At 50.9% G+C, this 27048-nt stretch overlaps 2 protein-coding genes and 1 long non-coding RNA gene across 6 annotated transcripts; 1 reads left to right on the forward strand and 2 right to left on the reverse strand.

Moving 5' to 3' along the window:
• Positions 1-568: 568 nt before the first annotated feature.
• On the reverse strand, positions 569-4992 carry LOC138118309 (sulfate transporter-like). 3 transcript variants are annotated; one of them, XM_069029217.1, is made up of 4 exons: positions 4945-4972; positions 4015-4213; positions 2678-3299; positions 569-2233 (listed from the first exon to the last, which is right to left on the reverse strand). In XM_069029217.1, the coding sequence occupies exons 1-4, from the start codon at positions 4970-4972 to the stop codon at positions 662-664; spliced, it is 2421 nt and encodes an 806-aa protein (XP_068885318.1). In that variant the 3' UTR covers positions 569-661. The 3 variants fall into 3 exon arrangements, with proteins under 3 accessions (XP_068885318.1, XP_068885319.1, XP_068885320.1); XM_069029218.1 differs by lacking the exon at positions 4015-4213 and having other exon boundaries at positions 2678-3330; positions 4945-4992; XM_069029219.1 differs by lacking the exon at positions 4945-4972 and having other exon boundaries at positions 2678-3330; positions 4015-4100.
• A 22-nt stretch (positions 4993-5014) lies between these two features.
• Positions 5015-7731, forward strand: LOC138118310 (uncharacterized). The gene is made up of 3 exons (XR_011155088.1): positions 5015-5094; positions 5330-5430; positions 6139-7731. It is a non-coding gene; the product is annotated as an uncharacterized lncRNA (long non-coding RNA).
• A 3344-nt stretch (positions 7732-11075) lies between these two features.
• SLC26A2 (solute carrier family 26 member 2) lies at positions 11076-26848 on the reverse strand. Of its 2 annotated transcripts, none has more exons than XM_069028695.1 (3): positions 26745-26848; positions 20846-21490; positions 11076-19096 (listed from the first exon to the last, which is right to left on the reverse strand). In XM_069028695.1, exons 2-3 carry the CDS (start codon positions 21476-21478, stop codon positions 17600-17602), a joined length of 2130 nt encoding a protein of 709 aa, XP_068884796.1. In that variant the 5' UTR covers positions 21479-21490; positions 26745-26848; the 3' UTR covers positions 11076-17599. The 2 variants fall into 2 exon arrangements, with proteins under 2 accessions (XP_068884796.1, XP_068884798.1); XM_069028697.1 differs by lacking the exon at positions 26745-26848 and adding an exon at positions 26423-26525.
• Between the last annotated feature and the right edge of the window lie 200 nt (positions 26849-27048).

Raw genomic sequence — 27048 nt, forward strand, 5'->3', positions numbered from 1 at the left:
TCCCAGTTTCTGACACTTGTTTGGTCTTAGGGCAGTGCTTTGCTGTTGCTGTTGTTTTGTGGCCACAGGCCAGGAGGGGGGGAGCACCTGGGACACGGGAGAGATGGAGAGAGACGATTCACACGAGTCTGTAGTGACAGGACAAGGGGGAACGGCTCCAACATTAAAGGGAGTAGGGTTAGATGGGATTTTGGGAAGAAATCCTTCCCTGGGAGGGTGGGCAGGCCCTGGCACAGGGTGCCCAGAGCAGCTGTGGCTGCCCCTGGATCCCTGGCAGTGTCCAAGGCCAGGCTGGACGGGGCTTGGAGCAGCCTGGGACAGTGGCAGGGGGGTTGGAATGGGATGATGGTCACAGTGCCATGGCAGGGGGTGGGACTGGGATGAGTTTTGGGGTCCCGTCCCGAATTCCCGGCAATTCCCGGCTCACTCGCGCCCCCCAGCGCCCGCGCGGGGCAGGCGCAGAGCGCTCCCCGCTCCCCGCCTTGGGACGCATCCCGAGCATCCTCCCGTGTTCAGCCCCTCCTCAAACCCCTTCCCCACCTTCCTGCCCCATCCCAGCCGCCGGCAGAGCATCCCAGCCCCTCCTGCGCGCTCTGACGGCCCAGGCACCGAACCTGCTCCCCAGCCCAGCCCCGTTAGAATCCTTCCCTCGCACACAGGGCTACAAAGACACCTGGAAGTTCAGGTCTGCGGGGTCTGGGGGACCATCATGTTTGTCCTCGCTTTCCCCCTGGTGCCAGCGCTCAGCAAACTGCACGGCATCGTGGATGCTGTGGAAGGGCAGCTGGCCCCCAGCGCTGCCTGCCTCGCCAGCCCAGCCTCCCTCCCGGAGCCGCTGGCGGATGGAGGGGTTGCAGTTGGCCAGGAGCATCTGGACACCAACCTGCTTATAGTCGTGGTGTGTCTCCTTCAGCACGGAGAGACCCACAGTGTCTATGAACTGCATGGCCCCACAGTCCAGGATTAGGGTGTGCATGTCTGTGGACGGGGGACAGGAGTCTGCTGGAGGCTGCTCAGCCCTTCTCCCAGCCTGTTTCAGGCAGCCAAACCCAATGCCCCAAAAGCCCTTGCTGCTGCCTGTGTCCGTGTGTGCCTGGGCCCCCAGCAGGACAGGATTGACCCCGGTTTTCTGGTACAGAACAGCCTTGAAATAGTCCTTGTTGGCGTAGTAGAGGGAGGACTCAAAGCGGAAGATTTTGACATTGGCGATGCTGCTGAGCTGTTTGTAGGTGGCCTGGTCCTCGTAGATCTCCCTGTTGCTGACCTTGCCCAGGAGCGTGGCCCGGGGTCTCTGCGTGCGGAAGATGATGCAGAGCAGGGCGAAGCAAACGCCCACGAGGAGCCCGATCTCCGTGGTGACCAGCGTGGAGCACAGCATGGTTGTCCACCACACCACCGTGTCCAGCTTGCTGAGCTGCCACATCCTGGGCGTGTCACGGAACTTCCTGAGGCCACCCCGCAGGTTGACAATGGTCACCACCCCCAGGATGGAGGTCTGGAGTGAGTAGAAGAGCGGGGAGATCCACAGCAGCACCAGCAGCAGCACCAGGGAGGTGACCAGCCCAGAGACCTGGGTCTGGCTCCCCGTGGACTCCTTCAGCAGCGTCTTGGTCAGGGCAGCAGAGCTGGCAAAGCAGTAGAAGAAGGAAGGGATGAGGTTGCACATGCCAATGGCGATCATCTCCTGGTTGGCACTGACGGCGTAGCCGTGCTTTTTGCCAAAGATTTCTGCCAGGGACACGGTCATGGCAAAGCCAATGACAGCAATGGGCAGAGCATCCACTGCCAGGCTGGGAAACAGGCTGATGTCTGGGACAGTGGGTTTCCTGAAGCCAGTGGGGATGTCCCCACACACAGCAGCCTTGTAGCGCTGCTCAAAGTCAAAGTAGTGGGAGATGAGCGTGGCTACGATGACCACCAGCAGCTCGATGGGGAACGGGGCCTTCATCCTCTCCTTGTAGCGCTCGTTGAGCTCCTTGACGGGCACGATGACGGCCAAAGCCACCAGGCTGGTGAGCAGGTCGCAGATGTTGGTGTTGTGGATGTACCTGAAAAGGTCCACCCAGGTGAGGATGAAGGAGCCGACCCCCTCGTGACGAGGGATTTTCAGGCCCAGCAGATATTTCATCTGGGAGGTGATGATGGTGAGGCTGGAGCCAGTCACGAAGCCACCCAGGAGAGGCTCAGACAGGTAGACAGCCACAAAGCCCAGCTGTAAAACCCCCAGCAGGATCTGAAAAGCAAAGTAGCCACAGCTTTAGCATGGGTGAGGAGGGCTGGAAGGGGTGGCTGGCAATTTACATTGCTTTGCTGCCACTTTAGCAGCTCTGGCTACTCTGTGAATGTGCTGCACATTCCATGTGAGGAAGCTGTCTTCAGGAGTTAATCTTGGGTGTGGAAAACTAGAGACACCTACCTTTAACACTGGTCTGTGCCTGGGGATGCCACACAAAAAAGCCTACGAGGTCCCTGCTGCTGCCTCCTCGCAAGCAGCCCCATCAGAGCAGCTCTGGGCATAAAACCATTGCGATGCTCTGAATTTTAGCTGTCCCAGTGGAAAAGCCTGGAACTGCTCAGTGAAAGCTCGGCCAAGGCAGTGGGGACGCTGCCAGGGAGCATGGCAGGGTCCTTGAGAGAAATTCCCGGCAGGAAACACCACAAGAGTGAACATCTGTACCTGGTAAAGACCGACCAGAAAGCTCAAGGAAAGGGCCACGGTGATGGCGTAGCAGCTCCTGTCACAGGCCTCTGTCCCGTTCCTGGGGGAGCTGGAGTTGCCTCCCAGGGCAGCGCTGCTGTCCCCGTACCCCGCCAGCTGCAGGTGCCGCGTCACCGACTGCCCCACCATGAGGCACAGCACCCCGAAGGAGCCCACGCAGGCGTGGCGCGACGTGGCCGTGGCCGCGTAGATGATGTTGCAGAAGAAGTTGGTGTAGATGCCGTAGATGGGGTCCTGGTTGGCCAGGAGGGAGTAGGAGATGGACTGAGGGATGGCCACGATCCCCACCAGGAGCCCCGAGACGATGTCCCCGAGCAGCTGGGCCCTGAGGTTGTAGCGGGGCAGCCAGTCCAGCACCGGGAAGAGCCGGCGCAGGGCGGTGCTGAGGCTTTGGGGGCTGCACGTGCAGGCGGCTCTGGCTTTCTCCAGGATGAACTCTTTGGCGCTGAAGCCCCTGGGCTCGTATTCCTCCAAGGTGATAAAAGTGGCAGGAGGCTCCTGCTGCGGCTGGAAGGAGCCCGGGGTGTCTTTGCTCAGTGCTGGCTCCTGGCTGGACCCGTCCTCCATGGCCCCAGGGCAGCTATGGCAGGAGGGCAGGCAGGAATGAAGGGCTGCAGGCGTGAGCACAAGGGGCTCTGCTTAGCTCATAAATCAGTCAAGGGAAATAACCTCAGACAAATCAAACAAAGGCATTTTCCCAAGGTGGATTTGTTTGTTGTCACTTATGGACCTGGTTAACCACAGCCCCCTATCAGGGGCAGAGCTACAGAGACCCCCGCCCTCCTTCCCCATCCTTCTTGTTTTGAAACAGGAACTTCACTGAATTTCAGTGAAATTTCACTGAATTTCACTGAAACTAAAACTCCTTCAAGAACTCTGACTGCCTTCAAGACACTGATACTTAGGCAAAAACTTACTTCGGAAATGTTGAGATATTCCAAGGGATACTTTAGGAATCAACATGTGGGTAAGGGAGATGATTTGCAAATTCATTTTTCCTTCAACATGACACGATTTTAAATTGCATTAGTGCCTTGCATCAAACGGGGCTCCCATCTGCAGAATGAAACCATCCTGCTTTCTCAGGCTGCTTAGGTGACAGAGACACCTTCCAGAGCTACCCCAAGTTTTTCAGTCAAAGTGCAGCTGCAACAAAACACCTTTTCATGACAACTGAACAAGAGACACAGAGAAAAACGCCCCTGAGGGGAGACCCAGAGGGGCTGTGGTTTGGAGCTGAACTGGGATGAGGAGAAATCCCATTCCCCTGCCCTGCACACATCACCACATCTTACCTCTGGCTGCAAACTGGGTGTTTCCTCACCACCTGGAGCTTCTCCCCTGGGGACAGACCTGTTTCCACCTCGAAGCACCCCTTGAGCAGAGGAAAACCTGGCCCATGTGGCACTTCCCTTGGGATCTGAGCTCCTGAGCCAAGGCATCTCTCTTTTATCTCTCTCCAGCCGCTGCAGACGGTGCAGCTGCCAAGCAGAGCTGTGTTTGGAAAACAAACACCGTTCTGAGAGAGTATTTGGGCTGACAACTTGTTCTGGACATGAAGAATGATTGAAAGGGCTTAGAGAATTGCTCCTGCCAGATAAGAGGATTTCTGGGATCTGGAGAAGTGTTTGCTAAACAAGGGCAACAATGGAAAGAAACCTCCCTGCTCTGCCCCTGTCTGAACTGAGAGAGCTCAGGTCCTGCTGGGCTTCTCCTCCCAGGTTTTCATCTATTCTGGACAAGCTTTTGTGCCAAAAACCAAGAAGCAAAGCTCATACCAGAATGACCTTCCTTTCCTGGTGGTTTTTACTCCACAGAGGCTCGGTAAAGCAGAGAGCAAAGGTGTGGAAACACCTTTTTGACACCTGTGGTGACACAGGTTATTTCAGGGAGACAGAAGAACTCGGGAAGAGTCAAATCTGCACAATTCCCATTTTGCAGAGCCTTTTCAGGGACCAGCACACATAACAAGGGGTTTTGCTGGGCAGAAACACAGCTGGGGAAAGTGCAGGGTTGTTTTATTTGGTAGGTAAAGGTGAGCAACTGCACCAGCAGCCAGGAAGAAAGGACTGTTCATCACCCTGAGTGGGAACAGCAGCCTCATAAATACCAGCTGGAACTGCTCTGCCCTTGGGAGCTGTGCCAACAACCTGCACCAGACCTCTCAGCACACACTCCCACTCCCCTTGATCTCCCTCCTTCTTTTCCATCTCTTTTCCACTGACCTTGTCCAGGTTTTGCTGGGTGTGCCATGCCCTGTGCAGCTGGATAAATGCCTGCCACACAGGCACCTTGGCCTTTGCCTGGGGAGGGGGCTGAGAGCCCACAGCGTTCGGAGAGCTGGAGTGGGGATGGAGAGCTGGAATTTCCACAAGGTTTGGATGCAGGTGCTGGGGAGACACCCTGGGGGAAAAGAAGGGGAAGACCAGCATCCTGAGCTACATTTATCTCATCAGGGGAAGTCTGGTGCTCAGTAATTAGGAGTAAATAAATAAGAAACATCCGTGTTCTCTGGCAGCAGGAGAAAATGGGAGCACATGGTAGGGAGGCAGCTGCTCAATGTTTTTATCTATTTATATCAATTCTTTTTTCTCTGCCATTCCTCCACAGCTCGTGTATTTTCAGGTGCATTGTTGAGAGCTTTCCTTCCCCTGCTCTCAGGAAGAGACTCTCTCTTTCCTTGGCCTCGTCATTGCTCCTGTCCTGAAAAGGTGATCCTTTCAGGCACTTTGGTCCTAGTTACAGCTCATTTTGTACCTTGCCCTGGGTGATGCAGTCTCTACTCACTCATTTTCTTTTTCCATCTTCTTCCTGAGCAAATGACCCAAATTTCCATCTTCTCTATGAATTCTTCATCTTGAAATTCACTGAAGAAGTGATGAGTCAGCCATTGAAGGTCTGGCCAGGCTGGACCTTTAAATCTGGTTGTTCCCTGGGATGAAACACAGCTGAGCACAATCCATCTTTGGGGTTTGATCTTATTTAGGAAGATCCAGCTCTGGATCTCTGCCCTGTCCACCACGAAAATGGGGCAAAGCACCTTTTCCATGTGTGGCAGGATTTAGGTTACCTTCAGCCTCCACCCTGCTGCCACTGCCGGCTGCTGCTGCTTTTCCTTCCAAACTCCATCTTCATTGGTATATTCTGGAGCTCTTAAGATTTCCTTTACCCCCCACCAGAGCTTGGTAAGCCCTGACAGAGCCCTGCTCTTCCCCCTCTCTGAGGCTTCTGTCTCCAAGCCTTCCCTGCCACCCTCCCCTACAATTTTTTCCTCCCCTTTCTTGTGTGAAAATTCCCGGTTCCTTTTCTATACTCAAATAATAAATATCTATCTAAATATATATATATGCATATATATATATACACACACACTTTAAAATACTTTTTATACACTTTAAAATATTCCATACTTTTTCCAGTTCTCAAGCTCCTTGTCCCCGCTGGCTTCCCCGTGAGTTTGGTTCTCTGTCCTGGAAATTCTGGCTGCGGGCACTGAGGGGAGGCCACTTCACGTCCTCCATCCCAGCAGAGGGGCTGTGAGAACACCCTTGGTGACAGTGAGGACACCTCTGGAATTCCTTTTCCTGGATGAGGCGAGGCAAGGGCAGAAAACACAGAAGTTTCACGTTCGCTGCGGGAAATGCATCGCAAACAGCGCAAGAAAAGAAACCCAGTGGGGAACTTCAGGCGCCCTTGAGCCACCCAGGGCTGTGCTGCCTTCCCCCCCCCCCGTGCAAGGTCAGCACAGCTGGAACAGTTTGTTTCCAAAAGCATCTCCAAGGCTTGCTCTTTATTGCCACTATAAACTCTCGCCACGTTCAGCTCCATCCTGGGCAAGGCTGGGCTGCACAGGTGGTTTCAGCTTGGGCAGTGCAAGTGGAGACAGGCCCCTGCCTGCACTGGCACTGCCCCCTCTGCTTTCCAGAGCATGAAATCCAAAGTTCTTATTCCTGGCACGGTGTGGGAGCAGTTTAACATCCACCTACCCCCCAGCCACTGCAGCCAGGTGGGAACAGAGCAGTGGGAACAAGCTCCAGGTGCAAGGAAACACAGAAGTGGCATTTGCAGTTTTCCAGCTTGAAGCTAGCAAAAATAATGAGATTTTCTGGGGCTGGGATTGTTATCCAGGCATTTTGCAAGGGGTAAATGCAGCAAACTGAAGCTTGTGCTGCTGTGTCAATGCATCACTTCTGTTTTACAGGACAAGTTGGCACCTCCAGTTTTCCTCAGAACAGATTTAACTGCTCTGGGGGTTTCCACTGCACAGGGGGTTTTGAGTTGCTTCAAGGTTTGTAAATACACTTGTGTCTATTTGGCTTCTGGAAGCCTCTCAAGTCATGGGCCAGGCTGGCTTAGCACATGGCTGCACCCACTGCTCCCCATCACTTTGATCACAGTTTTATTTAAAAAAGAAAGAAAGGAAGTGAGCCAGGTAAAGGTGCCAGCTTAAGGGAGATGCTTTTCCTTACCTTCAGATGGGGGATTTGACAATATTTTTGGATGGCTGCTGGTTCAGCTCCACTTGAAATGTATTTACTGCAAAAAAGGTCATCTTTTTTAAAGGAAAAACAAGGAAAAGGAGACAAGCCCAGAACTGGTGCCATGGCTGAGATGGCAAAATGCAACAGAAGCACCCGAGGACAAAAAAGCTGAACAGAACCTCTCCAGTGGCTTCTTGGAAAGGGATTATTTACATTTCTGCAAGAGATAGCACATCCCAGGGAACAGAGCAGCTCTTGCAGCCCCCTGTTCTCTGGCAGGGCTGTTTAATGTGCAGGGGCCACAGCAGGGCAAAGAAAACACAAATACTGAGAGGCCAGAAGTGTCACTGCCCCCGGGACTGCCCGTGGGGGGCTGAGAGGGACCAAGGGACCTACAAGTAAACAACAATGAAGAGCATTTTCACTCCTGGAAGATGGGAACAAAGAGCCAAGCACATCAGCTGCAGAGGTTTCGGGGAGGACTCTGCATTTAGAACACAAGGATGAAAGAATTCCTTACCAGCTTTTGCTGCTGTCCCCGTGTTTTTCCCTGCACGACACATTCCCAGCGCTTATGACCCTTTTCCAAATGATCCAGCTAATCACTGAAAAGGCTGTAATGACTCTGCAAACAGATTAAATTGATTCCAGATGAGTACAGTGGAGTAGAAACGTGGAGACACATTTCTATTTCATACTGAATTGGCACCCAGCCCGGGCTATTTGGCATCATTAGGGGGTGAGGACCAGGTTTCCCAGAGAAGCTGCCCCATCCCTGGAAGTGTCCAAAGCCAGGCTGAATGGGGCTTGGAGCAGCCTGGGATAGTGGAATGTGTTTGGAATGAGATGAGCTTCCAACCCAGTGAAGAATTTTCTCCTAATACCTGATCTAATCTCCTGCCATGTAGCAAGATTGGATCTTCCATCAGATTTTAAATGGAAGGAGAAGTATTTCCCACCACTCAAACATGGGGACGCTGTCACGGGGTGTAGTGGGAGCCAACAGCTTTGGGAAAAGGGGTGATGAAGGTTCTTCATGACAAAGTGCTGCAAAAGCTGTAACAAAGGTCCCAGGAGTTTGTATGGGAGGGCTCTGAATGGGCTGGAGCCCTGGGACACCTTTCCCGAGCAGCCCCCACAGCTGGGGCTGTGACCCAGGAAATGGGGCTGGGGTCCCTGCAGGTACAGGAGCGTGGATGGCAGGGGTTAGCTAATCCCAGGTAAGGCAGAGCCTAAAGCAGCACAGGTCAAGGCTGAGCCTGGCTATCTCAGCTGTGAACCAGACTCATTTTGCTGGAGGCAGTGGCTGTTCTCTGCTTTTCAGGAGGAAGCTCCTGCAGGCATTCCCCATAATCGAGGGCTCCTTCCACCCTGTTGGCACCAACACAGAAATTGCAGCCTGTGCACCGAGGTCCCCTAAGGTGAAAGGCATCCTCAGGTAACAGCTGAGCCATGCTGGGCCAGGAAAGTCTTTTCCATAACTCAAGGACACATTTGTAGACATAAAATCACATGGGCTGCCCAGAACTGCCCGCAGGTTTTTCTGGCTCTTACTGGCCATGACCTGAGCAAGCCACAGAACCTGGGATAGAATCACAGAATCAAAGGGAAGGGACCCACAGGGATCACCCAGTGCAGCTCCTGGCCCTGCCCAGATCCCCCAACACCCCCACCCTGGGCATCCCCAAACGCTCCTGGAGCTCTGGCAGCCTCGGGGCCGTGCCCATTCCCTGGGGAGCCTGGGCAGTGCCCAGCACCCTCTGGGGGAAGAACCTTTCCTGATATCCAGCCTAAACCTGCCCTGGCACAGCTTGGTGTATCTCAAGGAACACTGAAATGCGTGGCAGCGGTTTGGCAAGGCTAAGTGTGTAACAGCAGGTGCTGTAACCACACCTATTGTAAAGGACAAGCAGCACCAAACCCGGCCATTCCCGCACTTCAGGAATTCAGGCCTGGCCCACAGGAGGGTGCTGCTCCCCGGCACACGGCACATCACTGTCTCCACATGCTGATTATGGTTATTAATGCCACGCCAAACCCAATTCTGGCTGCACAGAGCAGCGGGGGCAGAGCAAGGTGAACGTCCCATCAGTCAATGCCCTGATTTATGTGGGCTGGGAAATGCCCTGAGTGCCCAGGCGGGCAAGAGAGCAGGGCACAGAGCTGTGTGTGAGAGAAAAGGGCACAGAGCTGTGGGTGTTAGAGCAGGGCACAGAGCTGTGGGTGAGAGAACAGGGCACAGAGCTGTGTGTGAGAGAAAAGGGCACAGAGTTGTGTGTGTTAGAACAGGGCACAGAGCTGTGTGTGAGAGCAGGGCACAGAGCTGTGGGTGTTAGAACAGGGCACAGAGTTGTGTGTGAGAGAAAAGGGCACAGAGCTGTGGGTGAGAGAAAAGGGCACAGAACTGTGGGTGTTAGAACAGGGCACAGAGTTGTGTGTGTTAGAACAGGGCACAGAGCTGTGGGTGAGAGAAAAGGGCACAGAGCTGTGGGTGTTAGAGCAGGGCACAGAGCTGTGGGTGTTAGAACAGGGCACAGAGTTGTGTGTGTTAGAACAGGGCACAGAGCTGTGTGTGAGAGAAAAGGGCACAGAGTTGTGTGTGTTAGAACAGGGCACAGAGCTGTGGGTGTGAGAGCAGGGCACAGAGCTGTGTGTGAGGGAACAGGGCACAGAGCTGTGTGTGTGTGTTAGAGCAGGGCACAGAGCTGTGTGTGAGAGAAAAGGGCACAGAGTTGTGTGTGTTAGAGCAGGGCACAGAGCTGTGGGTGTGTAAGGGAACAGGGCACAGAGCTGTGTGTGTTAGAGCAGGGCACAGAGCTGTGGGTGTTAGAACAGGGCACAGAGCTGTGTGTGAGGGAACAGGGCACAGAGCTGTGGGTGTTAGAACAGGGCACAGAGCTGTGTGTGAGGGAACAGGGCACAGAGCTGTGGGTGTGTAAGGAAACAGGGCACAGAGCTGTGTGTGAGGGAACAGGGCACAGAGCTGTGGGTGTGAGAGCAGGGCACAGAGCTGTGGGTGTGTAAGGGAACAGGGCACAGAGCTGTGGGGGTGTGAGGGAACAGGGCACAGAGCTGTGAGTACACTGCACATCTCAGCAGGGACTGCCAGGCCAAACAGGGACTGGCACTCACCACTCAAACACACCTGGCTTTTCTGTCCAAAATTTACAGCTGCAGCATCTTCCAAGGCAGAGCAGTGGGCACTGTCTACCTTGACTGTCTCTCGCATCCTCGTCCTGAGCAAACCCAGGCAGTGTGGGCTGGACGGGTGGGCAGAGGGGTGGATTGAGAGCTGGCTGATCCCAGAGGGTCCTGATGGGTGGCACAGGGTCAGGCTGGAGTTCTGTCCCTGCTGGTGTCCCCAGGGTTCAGTGCAGGGCCCAGTGTTGTTTAACTTACCCATCAATGGCTGGATGAGGGGTTCCCCGCTGACACAGAGCTGGGAGGAGCAGGCACACCCCAAAGGGCTGTGCTGCCCTCCCAGAGGGCCTGGACAGGGTGGGGAGATGGGCAGAGAACTGCCTGGAATTCACCCAGGGCAGATGCAGGGTCCTGCACCTGGGGAGGAACAACCCCATGTACCAGCACAGGCTGGGGGAACCTGCTGGAGCAGCTCTGTGGAGAAGGATCTGGGGGTCCTGGGGGACAAGGGGCTGTCCCTGAGCCAGCAGAGTGCCCTGGGGGCCCTGAATAGAGACCAGACGGGGGTGGAGTCTCCTCCCTGGGGATATTCCAGAGCCCTCTGGACACATCCTGTGCCCTGTGCTCTGGGATGGCCCTGCTGGAGCAGGGAGTGGCACCAGTGACTCACTGTGGTCCCTCCCAACCTCCCCCATCCTGGGATTTCATGATCAAGCACTCGCCAGACAACAAAAAACCTCATAAATCTCATCTTTTAATTGTGCTGAAGAAACCCCAATGATTTTACCAGATTTGACAGAAAGCTCCCACGCTAAAAAACGTGACAAAAAGGCACAGGAACAGTTAAAAATAACAATGGAGCCAGCTCAGACAGGACAGGGCAAGGGAGAGCCACCACCACGCAGAGGATGGACACAGGGCTGGCGGCAGGACATGAGACAGCTCGTGACAAAATCCAGTTTTCCCTGCAAACATTCAGTGGGTGAGCCCAGCACTGAGGGAGGGGGTGGTGGCAGCCCCTCTGTCCCCACGCTGGGCACGGGGACAGTCCCTGCCAGCACGGAGTGACACAGCTCCCCCAGCACCCCGTGCTCCACCACCCACCTGCGGGGGTTTACACCTTATTTTTATTTATTTTTACTGCACAGACAAGTCACAGCAAAAAAAAAAATCAAGTGATTTTTTTTCCACCCGCTACACAATTTCCCCACGCTGTGCTCCAATAACACATAAATTATTTGGTAAACAGGTCAGATCTGCTGACCAATGGGACCTGTTCCAGTCTTGAGGTCCTGTTTGGTTCAACTGGTTCTCCCACAAACTCCAGGCACAGTTTGCCATTTTGTTTGTTCTGCAGAGGATTATTCGCAACCATCTAAAATTATTCTGAATTTTAAATTATTCAAAAAATCATCCCCCAGAACGTACCAAGGCACTAGAGACGGTCAGGAACACGAGACTAAAGACTCAAAACATCATGTGCTTGTCAGAAAAAATAAGATTTCACCTCTCCTTAACCATGTCTCAGCTGCACTTCAAATATACATAAAACTGACTTCTTTAAGTAAAAAATCAGACATAAAAAATTGGACCCAAGTTCAACAAAATGCTTCCTACCTCCGTGTGGAGTCTTTAAACCCTTTGGGATCTGGACTAAGTGCTTTCAGAGCTGGAATTCAAATATTTTAGCAGGGATTTTACCTCAATGGAAATTTGATTCTCTGTCCAATACTGAAATATTTTATGAATTTGCACACCAAAGAATACCATTATGCCTTAGCTTACAGAACCTCTAGAAAATAAAATAGGTGCAATTATGCTATGAAGTAAATATATATATATATATATTAAATATTTGCCATTTTACCCAACCAGAGGCCTTGCTTTTAGCACTGCAATGATCACAAAGGAAAAAGCAAGGCTCAGAATTATTTCCACTTCAGATAGAATTTGTCTGAAATTGTAAAGATCAGGTTGATTTTCACACGAGCAGTCGACCCTACAAAGGCTTATGAAGATGATGACCCAGTGTAATTAATTCTTGGGACTTAACGAGGTCATTCCCAGTGCAAAGCCTGCACTGAAGACAGGACTCCTCTTGTCTGTGACAGCAGGGAAGTGCAAACCCTTCTAGTGTGGAGAAACACACCAATACTGGAGTTACATCCCTACTGGAGTCCCACAACATCATCCTACAGCCAGCAGGACAAACTCAGCCACGCAGATACAGAGCCCCTGCACGGCAAGAGCAGCACAGGAGTATTTGCATCCCAGCTTCAGCAGCTTAGCCACGGTACTTAAAAAAAAAACAACTTTAAAAATGTGAATTACCTCAAGCATTGAATCACTTTTCCAAAGCAGGTGGAAAAAACCCAACCCCCAGCAGAAGATAATGCCCTGAAACAGATTTTTGCCTGAAGAGTTTCACCCTCAGCTGGACCTAGGACTGAGCACAGGCTGAGTTCACCAACCTCAGCACAAGGAAGGCTCTGGGCATGGACTGGCTTAAACCCAGGATGTTTTCCTGCCTGCAATTCCCACCTCTGCTCTTCAGCCCCACCAGCAGCAGATTTTAACCTCGTGGCAAAAGGCAGCAGCAGCAGAAGTGAGCAGAGACAGAAGGGTGGCTGTGATTTCTCCCAGGAGGGAGCACCCTCCATGGCTGCAGCTCTGCTGGCCTGGCTGGGACAGCCAGGTGTGGACTGAGATTAAAATTAGACAAAAACAAACAACCACAACCCCAGAAATCCCCAGCACACAGAGCTCAGCACAGTGGCTCGTGCCACACTCACTGTGGACAAAGGCACGACACCCTAAAGTCACAGTAACCCCTTCACAAAACCACCTCCAGGTTCATCTGCGGCTCCTGGGCAGCACCAGCTCCTCCACAAACCCTCTGCCAGCCCCAAACCTGGCTGAGGCTCCTGGGGGGCCCCCTCAACCAGCAGAGCCCCCAGCCCTTGTTCTCCCAGAGGACTGGGGGGAGTTTGGGTTGTTTAACACTCACTTTACTGCCCAGGAGCTTTGGCCTTATCAAAGCACGGTGGAAACGGAGCAGCAGGTCGCCTGGAACACCAACACACACAAATCCTTCTGTTTACAGTCCCTATTCCGTGCCTTGCAGCAAAACACAAAAAAAGAAGCATCAGGAAGGTGAAGGTTGGCCCTGCAGTGAACCGGGAGCAGGTGGAGCTGCAATGGCTTAAAGGAAATCAGCATCACTAAATCACAGGTTGGCAATGTCAGTACAAACCCCAAATAAGCTCCCCGTGCCCACTGCCCCGTGTCCCTGTTCTGGGAAGTGGACTGAAAGTGGTTTCCATGTCAAAGCACTCAGACAAGTGAAACATTTATCAGGGCAGCTGCCACGGCAGGAGGAGCTGACACTGCTCAGCCACAGCAGCAACACACGAGGGAAAAAACCAGAGCCTGGCATTCAGCAGGAGAGCGCTCAAGGTTTTCATCCCAGCTGAGACTGAGAGTGTTCATTTCCATAACGCTCTGCTGCTGTCATTAATGAACGTGCTAATGATATCTTAATTCTTCATTTAGACTGATATTTGCTGGTTGGGACGTTTGGGAATAGAGATGAACTGATTTACACCATCTTCCAGTCTGGCCTGGGGTGCTGAAGGAACGACAGATGAATAACCCAAACCCAGTTGTTCTGAGGGCCCCTCTTCCCATAGTTTACAAATTCAGGGGATGAGGGAAGGCAAAGAGAGCAGTGAGTATGGCAGACTTCCCCTTAAAAAACCTGGCACGTGCTTTCCACTGCTCATTTAAAACAGCAGAAGGCAGGAGAGCCCTTTGCAGGACAGTACAACAATATCACAAAAGCATAAATGGATTTATTCAGCTGCTGCATCCATTACACAGCAGCAAAATATATAAATATATGGAATTCCTTTAGAATCCTTTGGAGCAAAAGCTTCCAAGCAGTGATCCCCAATCCCTAAAGATAAAACTGGGGTGCTTTAAGGGGTCCATAAAGAAATTCAAGTGAAACGTGCTTCTTGCCAGTGGGCTCAAATCAGATTCATGTCACTGCTAAAAAATGGTTCCAGTCCTAGAGGGAAAAGGGCTGGAACCCTCTGCTTTAAGAAATTCCAGCCATAACAAGCTCTAATCTCCAGTTAATTCCCAAGAACTCCCTATTACACTGAACTCTGGCAAATGGCATTTATTTCAGTTCCCTTTTAACCAGGGCAGTGCATTAATACAGACTTATTAATGCTATGACCCCTGGATGTTACTTTAAATAGGAACATCGAAAGTATTTCTTTTGGTTGCCTGGCTGCTTTTGCTGTTGCATTTTAACAGTTTCTTGTGTTTTGCCTGAAATGGAATTTGGAGGCTGCACAAACAGCACTGAGGCCAAATGCAACGTGCTCCAGGTAAACATAAATCACTGCACTACATCTTTTAGCTATAATCTAATTTAATTACCTGAAAAATCATTTTATGGCTGTTTTATTGTGCTTTTATGTAAATAAACATCCCGCTAGCTGTGGGAAGAGTATCCTTCTTGGCGTTACCATTGCTACTCCTCCCTTCATTCCTGGCACAGGCAGGAATGGATCTGCAAAGCCATCTTTTAATAAATAAAGGTTTAGAATTTGGCTACACAAACCTGTACATGGTCACAGCTGAAAAAAAAATCTCCACCCGGACAGCACGGAAAGAATATGGGAGAGAGGGAAAGAGGAAAGAATCACCCGGAGCAGTTTTTATTTGACTTTGGTCCCACTCGTGGCTGACCTGCCCTGAAGTCTCCTGGCCAGCTGCTCCTTCCTCCTCTCCCTGTGTCCTGCCCATGCCTCAGGGCAAAGGAATGAGAACAAGTCGCCGCAGGAGGGCAGGAACATTTTCGATAACAAAAACAACATTTGCAACTACCCCGTGCTGTCGTATTTCATCAGCCCTTTCAGTGCTCCTCGCACTGCTCTGCCCTCTGGCAAAACAGGAGTTAAAAACCAGCGTTTCAAGAACTCCATCGAGGCTTCTGTTCCAAGTTCCAGAGACTCCTTCTGATGCTGTGAACAAAGTGTGCTGCACAGGGACTCCCCCAGGCCACGGCATTGCCATCCCCGTGGGGACAAACCTCCCACCCAAGGGCTCCGAGTGGGAACTCCACACAGAACAGGTTTGGTTAAAAATTACAGCAGAACTTCCACCCTGCCCTCCCCGCCCGGGCACTGCCCCCGCTCACTGCTTTTCTACAGCTCAGCCCAGTCCTGCCTGGCAATGCCAACTCAGTGCTTTCAACTCCCCGGACTGCACAGAGGATCCTCAGCCCAGAATAAAAACGTTCCTGCAGGAGGTAAGGGCAGCAAAGGAGAAATTCAGCAGAATTTGGGATTCATCCCCTGGCATAAACAAGGCTGAGACAGAACAGTATTTGTGGGGTTTGAGTATGACAGACTTTCTCTGTGACACACACAGGCTCCTTTCCTCACCAGTGCCAGTTCTAGGACACGGAATGGGCAGATCTCAGTGAGGTTCTCCTTTCCAAGATGTGCTACAGCCACCCCTCACCTCCCCCAGTACTTCTATGCTGCTCTGGCGACCTAAAAATGTATTGAAAGTTCAGTCAGCACAGAAAGGACTCATCCTCCTGCTGCCTCGTCCTTCTTTGAGGTTCCCAGAATGAAGTGATCCGTGACATTCAGCTTTCACAGAAAGAAGAGAATAGTTACTGGCCCTTGCTCAGAAAAAACACCCAAACAAAACATACCTTAGAAATATGCTAGAAAATTTTGAGATACCTCAAAATATCTTTCTATTTAGTAAACATTTCACGATTCCTATTGAATTGTATGCCTTTTTTGACTCCCGACTCATTATTTTTCAATTATTAAGGATGAGAATATTGTCTGTACACAGCACCTTTCCCTTTTAAAAGCTGTGAAGCACCTGCAAGATTCAGACTGTAAACTCCTCTGGGAGGAAAGCACGCTCTTCCAGGGATGTGTGCTATGTATAGCTGGTACTCAGGAAAACCTGTTCATCTCAGTTCTGCCTTCACAATTGTATTCTACTGCTGTGAGGAAAGAGAACCTCTTCCTACCCTTCTATTTCAGCATGAAGAACAGGCACTCTTGACTTCCACATAATTTAAAATCGAAGTAAAAAGTTCTGTTTACACTGACCTGGTGAAATAAAGTTCGGCAAAGAATTTTCCTGGCTCCTTTTCCAATTGGTCTGTGCACTCCCATTGTATAAAGTCCAAGGCAGAGCAAAGGGTTTATAGCCAATAAATCCTGCATTCATGCACAAAGTCTGTGTGACATGGACACATCTGGGCAGATGTTGGATAATCTGTCTGTCCCTTTTCACTTTGGTGCCTGTGATTCCATCTGCCTGGCATAAGAAACTGCCTAGAAGGGACTTTTTTTGGTTAAAATTAAAGAACTAGATATTTTCCATATCTAATGTTCACAATTCTAAAGAGCTCCTAAATATTAGGAAAACAACTGACTGCCCATAAGCACGAATCAGACTTCTAGAGAGTCATCTTTGGAAAAAAAAAGAAATCATTAAAATCAAGCTGGAGAGGCAACATTTCCATGGGCACAGGGCGGTAAAGGCCTGAGGACAAATGAGATGACCATGCCCTTGTGGCAAGGCTGAATTAAGAGGCAGTGCCAAAACCTCTGGAGGTGAGAGGTGCTTGGTTAGAAGATACTCATTAAGGTATCTTCCTGCATGTTTAGATTTGATTTCTCTACCTGTCTCAGGTTCAGGGAGGTTGCAAAACCAAACACTGCCCGGTGAAGACCAGAGCAAACAGTCCCTGGCAGCCATTCCTTGGCAAACACAAGGGTGTGGTGATGGAAAGGCAACACCAGAATGAGGGATGAGAAATGAGTTGCCTCATTCTTCAGCTGGACAGGATGTACAGAATACTCCAAAATCCCACCCCATCCAGCAGGACAGGGTTGCAAAAAAGACCTGATCACAACTTAAGAGCAGAACTGAGACACAGAAAGTTCCAGAGAGGAGACATGAGATGAACGACCCTGTGAAAACTCAGATCCACAGACTGGCCACAATCAGGTTGAGAACTGCCTGCATTCAGTACCTCCTATGGAATCACTACACCTGGCAGGAAAATCCAGAGAGAATGCACAGTACCAGTGTGCTGACACCAGCTTGCCCTGCTGTCTGAGCACACAGGTATCACTGATCACACAGATTGCATAGACACACACACACACGTTTTCCCAGCATTTTTTCCAGCTCCTATCTTCCCAAGTTAGTTCTTAGAAGCACCGTGCCCCTGCGTGCCCAGGGCAAAGTCCACGGCCTGGTGCACGCTGTGGAAGAGCAGGTGGTCCTCCCCCTCCTTGAAGAACTCCCCTCGGAGCAGGGAGCTCCTGACAGAAGGGTTGCACTGGGCCAGCAGCACGCGGACACCGACGTCCTCGTAGTCCTTGCAGACCTCCTTGAGCGTGCGGATCCCGGCCGTGTCCAGGAACTGCACTGCACAGCAGTCGATCACTATGGTGTGAAACCCCACAGGCCCCGACCCAAAATCCACGGGGACGCTGCTCTGGTTGTCCCCAGACCCCGCCTCCTTCTCCCTGAGCATTCTTTTCGCTGCTTTCTTCTTGGCTGCCTTCACCTCCACGGGGTTGACTCCGGTTTGCTTGTAGAGGGTGGATTTGAAGCACTCCTTGTTGATGTAGTAGAGGGGGGCTTCAAAGCGAAGCACCACGACCCCAGGCTTGGTTTGCAGGTTCTTGTAGGCAGAGAGGGACTCGTAGGTCTCTGACTCAGCCACCCAGCCCAGCAGCGGCGCCTCCGGCCGCTGGGTGCGGAAGATCACGCAGAGCATGGAGAAGCAAACCCCCACCAGGAGCCCGATCTCGGTGCTGATGAGCGCCGTGGCTGCCATGGTGACCCCCCAGATCACCGTGTCCACCCTGCTCAGCTGCCACATTTTGGGCAGGTCCCTGAACTTCCGCAGGGCTCCGCGGAGGTTGACGATGGTTATGACGGCGAGGACGCATTTCTGCAGGGAGTAAAACAAAGGTGCGATCACAAGGAGGACTAAGAGGATCACCAGACTGGTCACAACGCCGGACACCTGGGTCCTACAGCCCGTGGACTCCTTGACCAGGGTCTTGGCAAGAGCTGCGCTGGTTGTGAAGCAGTGGAAGAAGGAGGGGATGATGTTGCAGAAGCCAATGGCGTACATCTCCTGGTTGGCCCTCACCGAGTATCCGTGCTTCTTGGCAAACATCTCCGACAGGGACACGGTGATGGCAAAGCCAATAATGGCAATGGGGATGGCATCCAACGCCACGTTGGGAATCAGGGCCCAGTCTGGAGGGCGTGGCGGCAGAAACCCCGTTGGGATGTGCTCGGAAATGCTGGAGCCGTAAGTCTCCTTCAGCTTCCCAAAGTGAGACGCCAGAGTGGCTGCCACAACCACAAAGAGTTCCACTGGAATGGGAGCCTTGAGCTTGGATTTGAAGCGCTCGTTGAGCTCTTTGGTTGGGATGAGCACCAGGAAGCACAAGGAGCTGGTGATGAGGTCACAGATGTTGGTCCTGTGGATGTTTCTGAAGATGTTTATCCAGGTGGTGATGAAGGAGCCGACGCCCCCGCTCCGAGGAATGTCCAGGCCCAGCAGGTACTTGACTTGTGAGGTCAGGACAGTGAAAGAGGCCCCTGTGACAAATCCACTGAGCAGCGAATCTGAGAGGTACACGGAGACAAAGCCCACTTGGAATAAACCCATGGCCACCTGGAAGGAATCAACCACACACAGCACGTCAGGACACAGATCCCGCGGGTTTGGTCAGCTGGGATAAAAACCCCAACATTGTGCATGGCCCTGGAGGACAAGGTATGGTCTGAGCATGGAGAAAAGTCTCCAGTATTCAAATCAGGCTTTTTGGGGGTCTTAATCCCCTGAACAAATGTTTATTGTTTGCTCTGCTAATTAGCCTGGTGAGGAAAAGAGAAAAGAAGAAAACCTGGGGGGAAAAAACCCCAAAACCCACGTTTGAAATACTGTCTGCTTTTGCCATTTCTCTCTCAGTTCCTATAAACTCTGTGAACTTTGCAGGCATCTAAAACGTTTCTGGTGGCCTTTGTCTGCCTTACCCTGGAGTTCAGAACCTGCAATAAACCCACAGCTTGGGTGTACCAACTGTCCTCTGCACTGCAGAGTTTGGTGCCTCTGACTCAGCCTGTGAGCTGCAAACTCCCGGGCTGCAGATCATATAAACAGAGAGAACTGGGAACTCCATGAGAATCTCCAAGTATCACTGAAGAGAGGGAAAGTTTAGGACCTGGACTGGCTGAAATCAGCCCAGAGCTCTACAAAAGGCTCCCTCACAACCTTGGTAATTAATTCAAGGTTGTTCTAAGTGTAAAACATTAATAATAATTAGCTTACCTCGTTAGGTTGTATTAACTGGTGTGAGAAAATTTGCTTTTTAGGATTTTATGGTAAAGTTTGTGATATAAAGAACATGTGATTCTGATTGAAAAAAATAAGTTTGAGGGTGTTGGCCTGTAAAGAATATGCCTAATATTCAGAGGGACTGGAGATAAATTGATCTCTTCATACAAAGAAACTTAATTAAGTATTTGTACTTGCAAGGAATATGAAGTGCAATTCACAGCTCCAAAACTGCATCCATCCCACAGGGATGAAACTCAAAACCCAGGGTACCTTGGGAGGCCCAGAATACTTCGGAAATAACTCAACATGAACTTGCAGTACAAAAAGTTCCAGCTTGTGTCTGAAACCCATGTTTTTAAGTATCACAAACATGTTTTTTTTCCCCTCCTATAAATTTTGTCCAGGGTTGTCACCCTGGACAGATGAGAACAAATGAATGTGAACTCACAAACTCAAATACCACAGCTCTGCAGTACTGCTAAAAATAATCCCACTCTGGTTAATGCATGACACTCTAAAACATGGATACCTGCTTTAATTTAGGCAGGCAGTGACTTCTAGAGAATATGTAGAGATACATAAATATAAAATGTGTTTTATCCTCTCAGTAGTATCCTTTCCATACAATGGCATTGTTTTGGCTTGAAATGGGCCAACAGCAAATTTTAAAAGTATAGTTACGAATAAAAAGAAACTGGGGATACTTTTACTGTCTAAATTTTTCTTTGTTAAAGGCAAATGATTAAAGACTGGAATTAGGAGCTGAGGCACCGCATTTTGGCCCAATGAAATGGGGTCTAGTGCAAAAAAAATAAACAGAGCTTCAGGCCCCAGCGAGGAAGGTGGTGATCAGACCTTGAGAGCTGGAGGTGGATGTGCAGGTCCTTACAGTCCCCAAGAGAGAAGCAACGCAGGCAGGAAGAGCTGTTAAAAAATAGGGAGAGCACCCAGAGGAGTTTCCTGCCCCACAGTGCCCTGAGGTGCAGATTGAGGACATGTGCAAGCCCAGCAGGATGGGGACAGTCCCCCACAGAAGAATTACAACTATTTGCACACCACAGCTGTCTGTCCATCCCCCCTCACCTGGTAAACTCCAGAGATGAAGGTCATGGTGGCAGCCACGGCCATGGCGTAGCAGCTTCTGTCACAGAGCGGCTGCGGTGCTGTCCCGTTGCCGGTGCTGTTCCCATCCCCTCCCGGGCCTGGCAGGGCACTGAGCACAGCTGGCTCCAGGTCATAGCCAGCTCTCTCTACTTCCCGATCCACCACCTGTCCCACCATCAGGCAAACCACCCCGAAGATGCCAACGGAGATGTGGTGGGAGGTGCCAAAGATGCAGTAAATGATGCCGGCGAAAAAGGACGTGTAAAGGCCATAAATGGGCTCCAGCCCAGCCAAGAGAGAGTAGGCGATGGACTGTGGGACCAGCAGGACCCCCACGATCACACCAGACATTATATCCCCCAGGAGATACTCCCCGAGTTTGTATTTAGGGAGCCACTGTAAGATGGGGAAAAACCCCAAAACAAAATCTTTAATTTTGGCTGGGGTGCAGCTGCAAGTTTTCTTTGCTTGCTTAAGCAGCAGAGCCTTCATGCTCTTCTTCTCCTCTTGGGGTTCCAGGAACATCCCGTGATGGAAACCGCACTTGGCATCATCTCCTTCTGGCCCTTCTGTCACTGCGTGGATGTTGCTGATCTCTGTCATTGCTGCCATCACAAGGACTCACTAAAAACACAAAGAAATACCATTAAACCAAAAATGAATGTACAGTGTGAGACTTGAACACAGCATTTATGAAAAGCAAGGGCTGAAAGTCTCAGTTCAGCAGAGATAAAGCAATTTCCAGGCAAACTGGGAACGAGCCTGCCCTCTGTATCCCTGTCAAGCAAGGAATGACCTTTCCCAGGAGGGAAGCTGACGCCCTGTGGCATCCACCTGCTGCTGGCAGCGTTGGGAAGTGGAAAGGAACGCAGCAGCACTGCCTTCCTGGGAGGCTTCCTTGAGAAAATCTCTGCCTGCAGCCTGTTCCACCTTGCAAAGCCAGACAGAGGGTTTATTGTAGTGCAGCAGCCATTCCAGTTCAGCTGCTGGAAATTAACTGCAAGTGGGACATTTCCAGCCAAGCACAGCTCGGTTTACATCTCTTGTGGGTTATTCTTTTTGTAATGCCATGATTGCACCTGCCAAATACCGCAAAGGTTTGTTACCTACGAAGTGGCTTTTTTACAGCCAATGACACACTGCAAAAAAATGCATCTCACACTTTGAAAAGCTGGTTTTACAAGGAAATTGCGCCTGATCAAAACAATGTATGCAAGTGGAAAACACATTGATGGGCATAATGAAAGGTAGGTGGGACACTTCTGCTGGAGCTTGTGCTCTAGTCCAAGCTGCCCACAGACACTAAAGCAGGGTGATTATACCAACAATTTAACACTGGGAACATATTGCCTGACTGGGAAAAAGCAAAGTCTTGATGAGACAAACCCTAATGAAACTTGAGCATACCAAGTGACTGCCAGCACTTCCACTTTCAGAAAACATCCAGAATCCTCCAGAAAACTCCTTCAGCCCCAACAGCTGCTACTACCAGCACAGTGAGGCTGTTTCAGCCAGAAAGTCACTGGTCTGGGGTGAGACCCAGCAAGAGAACCCTGAGAAGTGTCACTGCCAGGCTTCCCTTTCTGGCACTGTAGTCCCAGAGTGCCAGTGACAACATGGATTTTATGTGCTGCTCATGTCTTTTCCATGCAGTGCAAACATCAGCCAGACTTCTGTCCATGGAATGCTCACCACTGAATTAATTGCCCAATTAATTGTCCAGTTGACCTGAATTAATTGTACCAATTAATAAATTGCTACTGGAACTGGCAGTGCTGAGGATGCCACTTGAGTTTGCCTCAGAATGTGTTCACTTAATCACCATTTCACAAGCAGCTACAGCATCACAGAGCTGTGGAGTCATTCAGGTTGGAAAATCCCTCTGAGATCATCGAGTCCAACCATTCCCAGCAGTGCCAAGGCCACCATGTCCCCAAGTGCCACATCTCCAAGTCTTAAATCCCTCCAGGGATGGGGACTTCAGCACTTCCCTGGGCAGCTGTGCCAGGGCTGGACAACCCTATTGGTAAAGAAGTATTTCCTAATTAAAACACTCACTGCTACCACCCCTTCAGTGCGAGTCTCCCAAAAACATGGGAGAGAGAAGTGAGAGAAGTGACTTTGTGTGGTACCTACTGTCTTAGGACAGCCTGAGCTGAAGGAACCCACAAGAGCTGAAGCAACTACAGACCTTAATATTCAGAATGGCTTCTTCAGAGACTTCTATAACCAATCAGAAAGTAATTCCACCCAATGAATCCAACTGTCCCACCTCACACCGTGGTGTCCTGTCCCTGGAGCTGCAGACCTATCAACACCTGGCAGATGCTGACAGAAAATACCAGGTGAGGAGTTTCTGTTTTATCTCCTGCTCCATGCTGGGACTCCCAAAGGTGTTTCCATTCACCCCAGACCCAGACAGGGAGCGTCTCTTTGGTGGGTGAGCTCCTGTACCCTCCCAAATAACCAAACCCAGCCACTCTCTGCCAGCCTGAACTGAACTTGTACTGAAAAGAGGGTTTCAAATGCAGACCCCAAACCACGGACAGCCTGACGGATCAGCAGGGATGGGTTTTCTGTGTGACAGGGGCTGTATCCCTCCCTGCTGTAATATCCCAGGATCCCTGAGGCTGGAAAAGCCCTTCAGGACCATCGGGTCCCAGCTGTGCCCCATCCCCACCTTGTCCCCAGCCCAGAGCACTGAGTGCCACCTCCAGCCCTTCCTTGGGCACCTCCAGGGATGGGCACTCCAAACCTCCCAGGGCAGCCCCTGCCAAGGCCTGAGCACCCTTTCCATGGGGAAATTCCTCCTGACTCATGACCTATCACAACCACAGAGCTTGTGCTCTGTTACATGCCAGGGCAGACACCTGGTAACGATGAGCTTCCCTAGGCTAATCCTTTCCAACTCAGTTTCTTTAATGTGCTTTAGAACAATTATGGGCTCAGAAGAGCCACATGAAGAATCAGAATCTTTAAGTGAAGAAACTGCACTACAAGAAGTGGTAAGCTCAAGATGATCCAGTGATCACACTTGGAGGAGACCCCCATTTCTCCCTTCCAGGTTTCCAATCTCACCCACCTGTACAGGACTGCAAAGTGTGCTCAGGGACAATTTGCAGCCCTCACAACCCCCCTGAAATACACAGTGAGAATCAAGTGACTATTACAAAAGCCTGTGTCAGCTCTAATTTGCAAAAGCATTTTTTAGAGCTGTATTTGCTCACGAAGTTTTATTCATTTTACCAGCACAGAGTTACAAATCAAAAGGCTTCTCACCCACCCAAAGCTCAGCAAATCAACGCTGTGAAAGCTGAGGGGAAAAAAATCGACCCAGACTACTTTTTATGTGTAGCAATGAGTTTGTTCTCTGAGATTTTAGTGAAAATTTCAGTAGGGAAAATCCTTCTGATTCCTTCTGTTCCTCATCCAGGACTTGCAGGCAGCTCCCTCAGACCTGGGAGTTTTCTTAAATGTGCCAAGACAAACCCCAGACAGCTCAGTTGAGTGCTGCTGTAAAACATCTGCATGGGAGGGGGTGCCTGGGTTTCAGCTGTGTCCAGACAGTAGGGAAATGTTCTAAGTAAAAACCTTTTTGGCTCCAGAACTCTCAGCACATACTGGGTCTTTGTGCTGACTTGCATGACAGCTTTCTCTCCATGGCATGAAAAGGACCTTTCACCACACAGTTCCTGCCCCTTGCCATGTCAGGATAGTAGGAAATGACACAATTTCCAACACTCATTTCACCCTTTTCTGCCTCAAAATGCTACCCTGTAATAATTTTGTAACCGTTAGCCCAGGCTTGTCTAATAAAACTGGATTTTGTTCTTAAACGTAAAAAAAACCAAACCAACCCTGAGAAAAGCTCCTTTGGTTCATGGCTTGGACACTGAAGGACAGTCTGTACATCTAGCTTGGAAAAGGAGCTGCTGTGGTTTTTATTCTGACAGCTGCTATTTACACACAACCTAGAATTCACTTTTATCACTCCTTTTGGCCTGTCAGGCGTGTCTCCTTGCCACAAACTTCGCTTCAGATAAAAAAGCTACAAGACAGAGCTGAGGAAATTTCCAGTATCTGTTATCAACCGACTGCCATAAAATAAAGATATGGGGAGGTCCTGCAGTCTGTAAAAGTCATCAGACCTCCAGACTATTTCTGGAGTCCATCTGGGCCTTTCTCTCTGATCCCATGATGTGGCAGCATCTGCCTGGCTTCTGTTTTTGGGGGAGCACTCCCTGCAGCCCAGGGCTGGCTTGGACTTCATTCCTCTGTGGCAGATCAGAGTCACCTTGAGAATAAGAGAAAAATGGATTGTGAAGCTCACTCACCTGCTGAAACAACTACTTCAAGTTGAAACTTTGGATGTGAGCATTTCAGAGTAGAAACTAAATCAAAAGTATTCTTTCTGTAAGACCCATCTCAGTTTTCCTTATTTTTCTACATTTAAATTGTCACTGCATGTGATCACCCCCCAGTCCCATGTACCCTTTGCTAGACAGGAGAAGTTACATGCACTAAAAACTAAATCCATGATCTAAAAAGACATGAACAATTTCTGGAGAACTGTAAAGGAGAAGCAGGTGAATCAGAAATCCAAGTTCCACACAAACTGAACCAGAGCTGGGCCCTTAGAAAATGGCCCCACGAAGAATATAAAAGGAAAGTATATCACAGCATTTTGACAACTATATCTTTGACCTTTCCCTTGCTGGACAACAGCCTTTTTCAAATAATGTCTTTATTGTTGTGGAGCAACAAGGAAATTCAATATTACCGTGATAAGCACTGGAACAACACTGCCTGCACCTTGGAATTTGACAAAATCCTTCATATCCTCCAACAAAACATTCAAGCCACAAACATTTACTTCCACAAAAGACTGAAAATAATGTGAATAATGAAAACCACGTTTAAGAAACCCATCTGGGGACAGAGCTGCCTCACTTTTGGCACAGTAACCAGCAGCCATCCGCTCAGGAGGGAAAACCGGCAAAGCGGACAATAAAACCTCGCTTGTGTGATCTCCTCCTACTCCAAATGTCACTTCTCCCGAGCAGCAGCACTTTTGGGGAAGATCCCATGGAATCGGCTCCCTGCTGGCAGCCAGATATTCCAGGGAAGTTGTGTCACCTCCCAAGGGCAGCTGAGTGCGTTGGCTGCGCTGCCCTGGCTGAAGCGGATCCCTCCAGCAGGTTCCCTCCCGCCAGGATTTCTTACGGACAGTTTGCCAAGAGGTCCTTTCAGCAAGTTATTCCTGTGTTCCGGGCCCCTCTCCCACCCTTTCTGATAGCAGGGAAAGGTGGAGCACTGAGGAGCTGTGTTGGGCAGTGAGGATGGGCTGAGGAAGAGCTGCCCAAAGGAACTTCCTCGGGCAGCAGCTGCCAGCTCAGCCCAGGGCATCCCACACTGCCCACCCCGGCCCGGGCTGCATCCGCAGGGCTGGGAGAGACCCTCCGATCCCAATGGAAACCCACCGGCATTGGGCCGGACAACGCAATTGCCTTGGTTGTTGTGTTTTCATTAATAACAATAAATAAAATTAATAAAAACCTGCAAGAAGAACTCCACACGCTGTATACCTCCTGCAGCTGCGGGGTTCTGCTGAGCGCTTTGGAAGCCAAACCAACATTTACACTCCCGGGAGAGCCAAAGGCAAGTCAGAGGAATAATTTAGCTTTAACGCTAACTTTCTAACATTCACTTTCACCCTCGGGGTCCCACTGCCTTCCTACCCAGCCTCCTTACGGCTTCCAGGTGCATTCTCCTCTCCTCCTGCGAGCCGCGCCCGGGGATGCGAGCGGCAGCCGAGGAGGGTCCGAGCCGGACCCCGCTGCCCCCCGAGCCCTGCCCGCCCCCTTCCCTCGGCACTCACCGCCCGCGGCCCCCCGGGCACCTGGGGAGGCTGGGACCGACCCACGGACCGACGGACGGACGGACGGACAGACAGACAGACAGACAGACGGAAGGACCGCCTGCCCGCGGCGGGTCCCGGCAGCACCGCCCCGCTCCGGGCAGGGAGGGCCGGGCAGAGCCGCGCCCCTTCCCCCCCCGGCCCGGGTCACTTCCGAATGGTTCCGCGGGACCGCTCCTGGTCCTTTACTTGGCACTGAGCCCTTTTAAATTGAAAGTATAGGGTTGATAACCTGCGGTGAAGTGCGATTAAACTTTGTGCAGGT

Source organism: Aphelocoma coerulescens, chromosome 13 (assembly GCF_041296385.1).
Source record: "Aphelocoma coerulescens isolate FSJ_1873_10779 chromosome 13, UR_Acoe_1.0, whole genome shotgun sequence".
In the NCBI taxonomy this organism is placed as follows: Eukaryota; Metazoa; Chordata; class Aves; order Passeriformes; family Corvidae; genus Aphelocoma; species Aphelocoma coerulescens.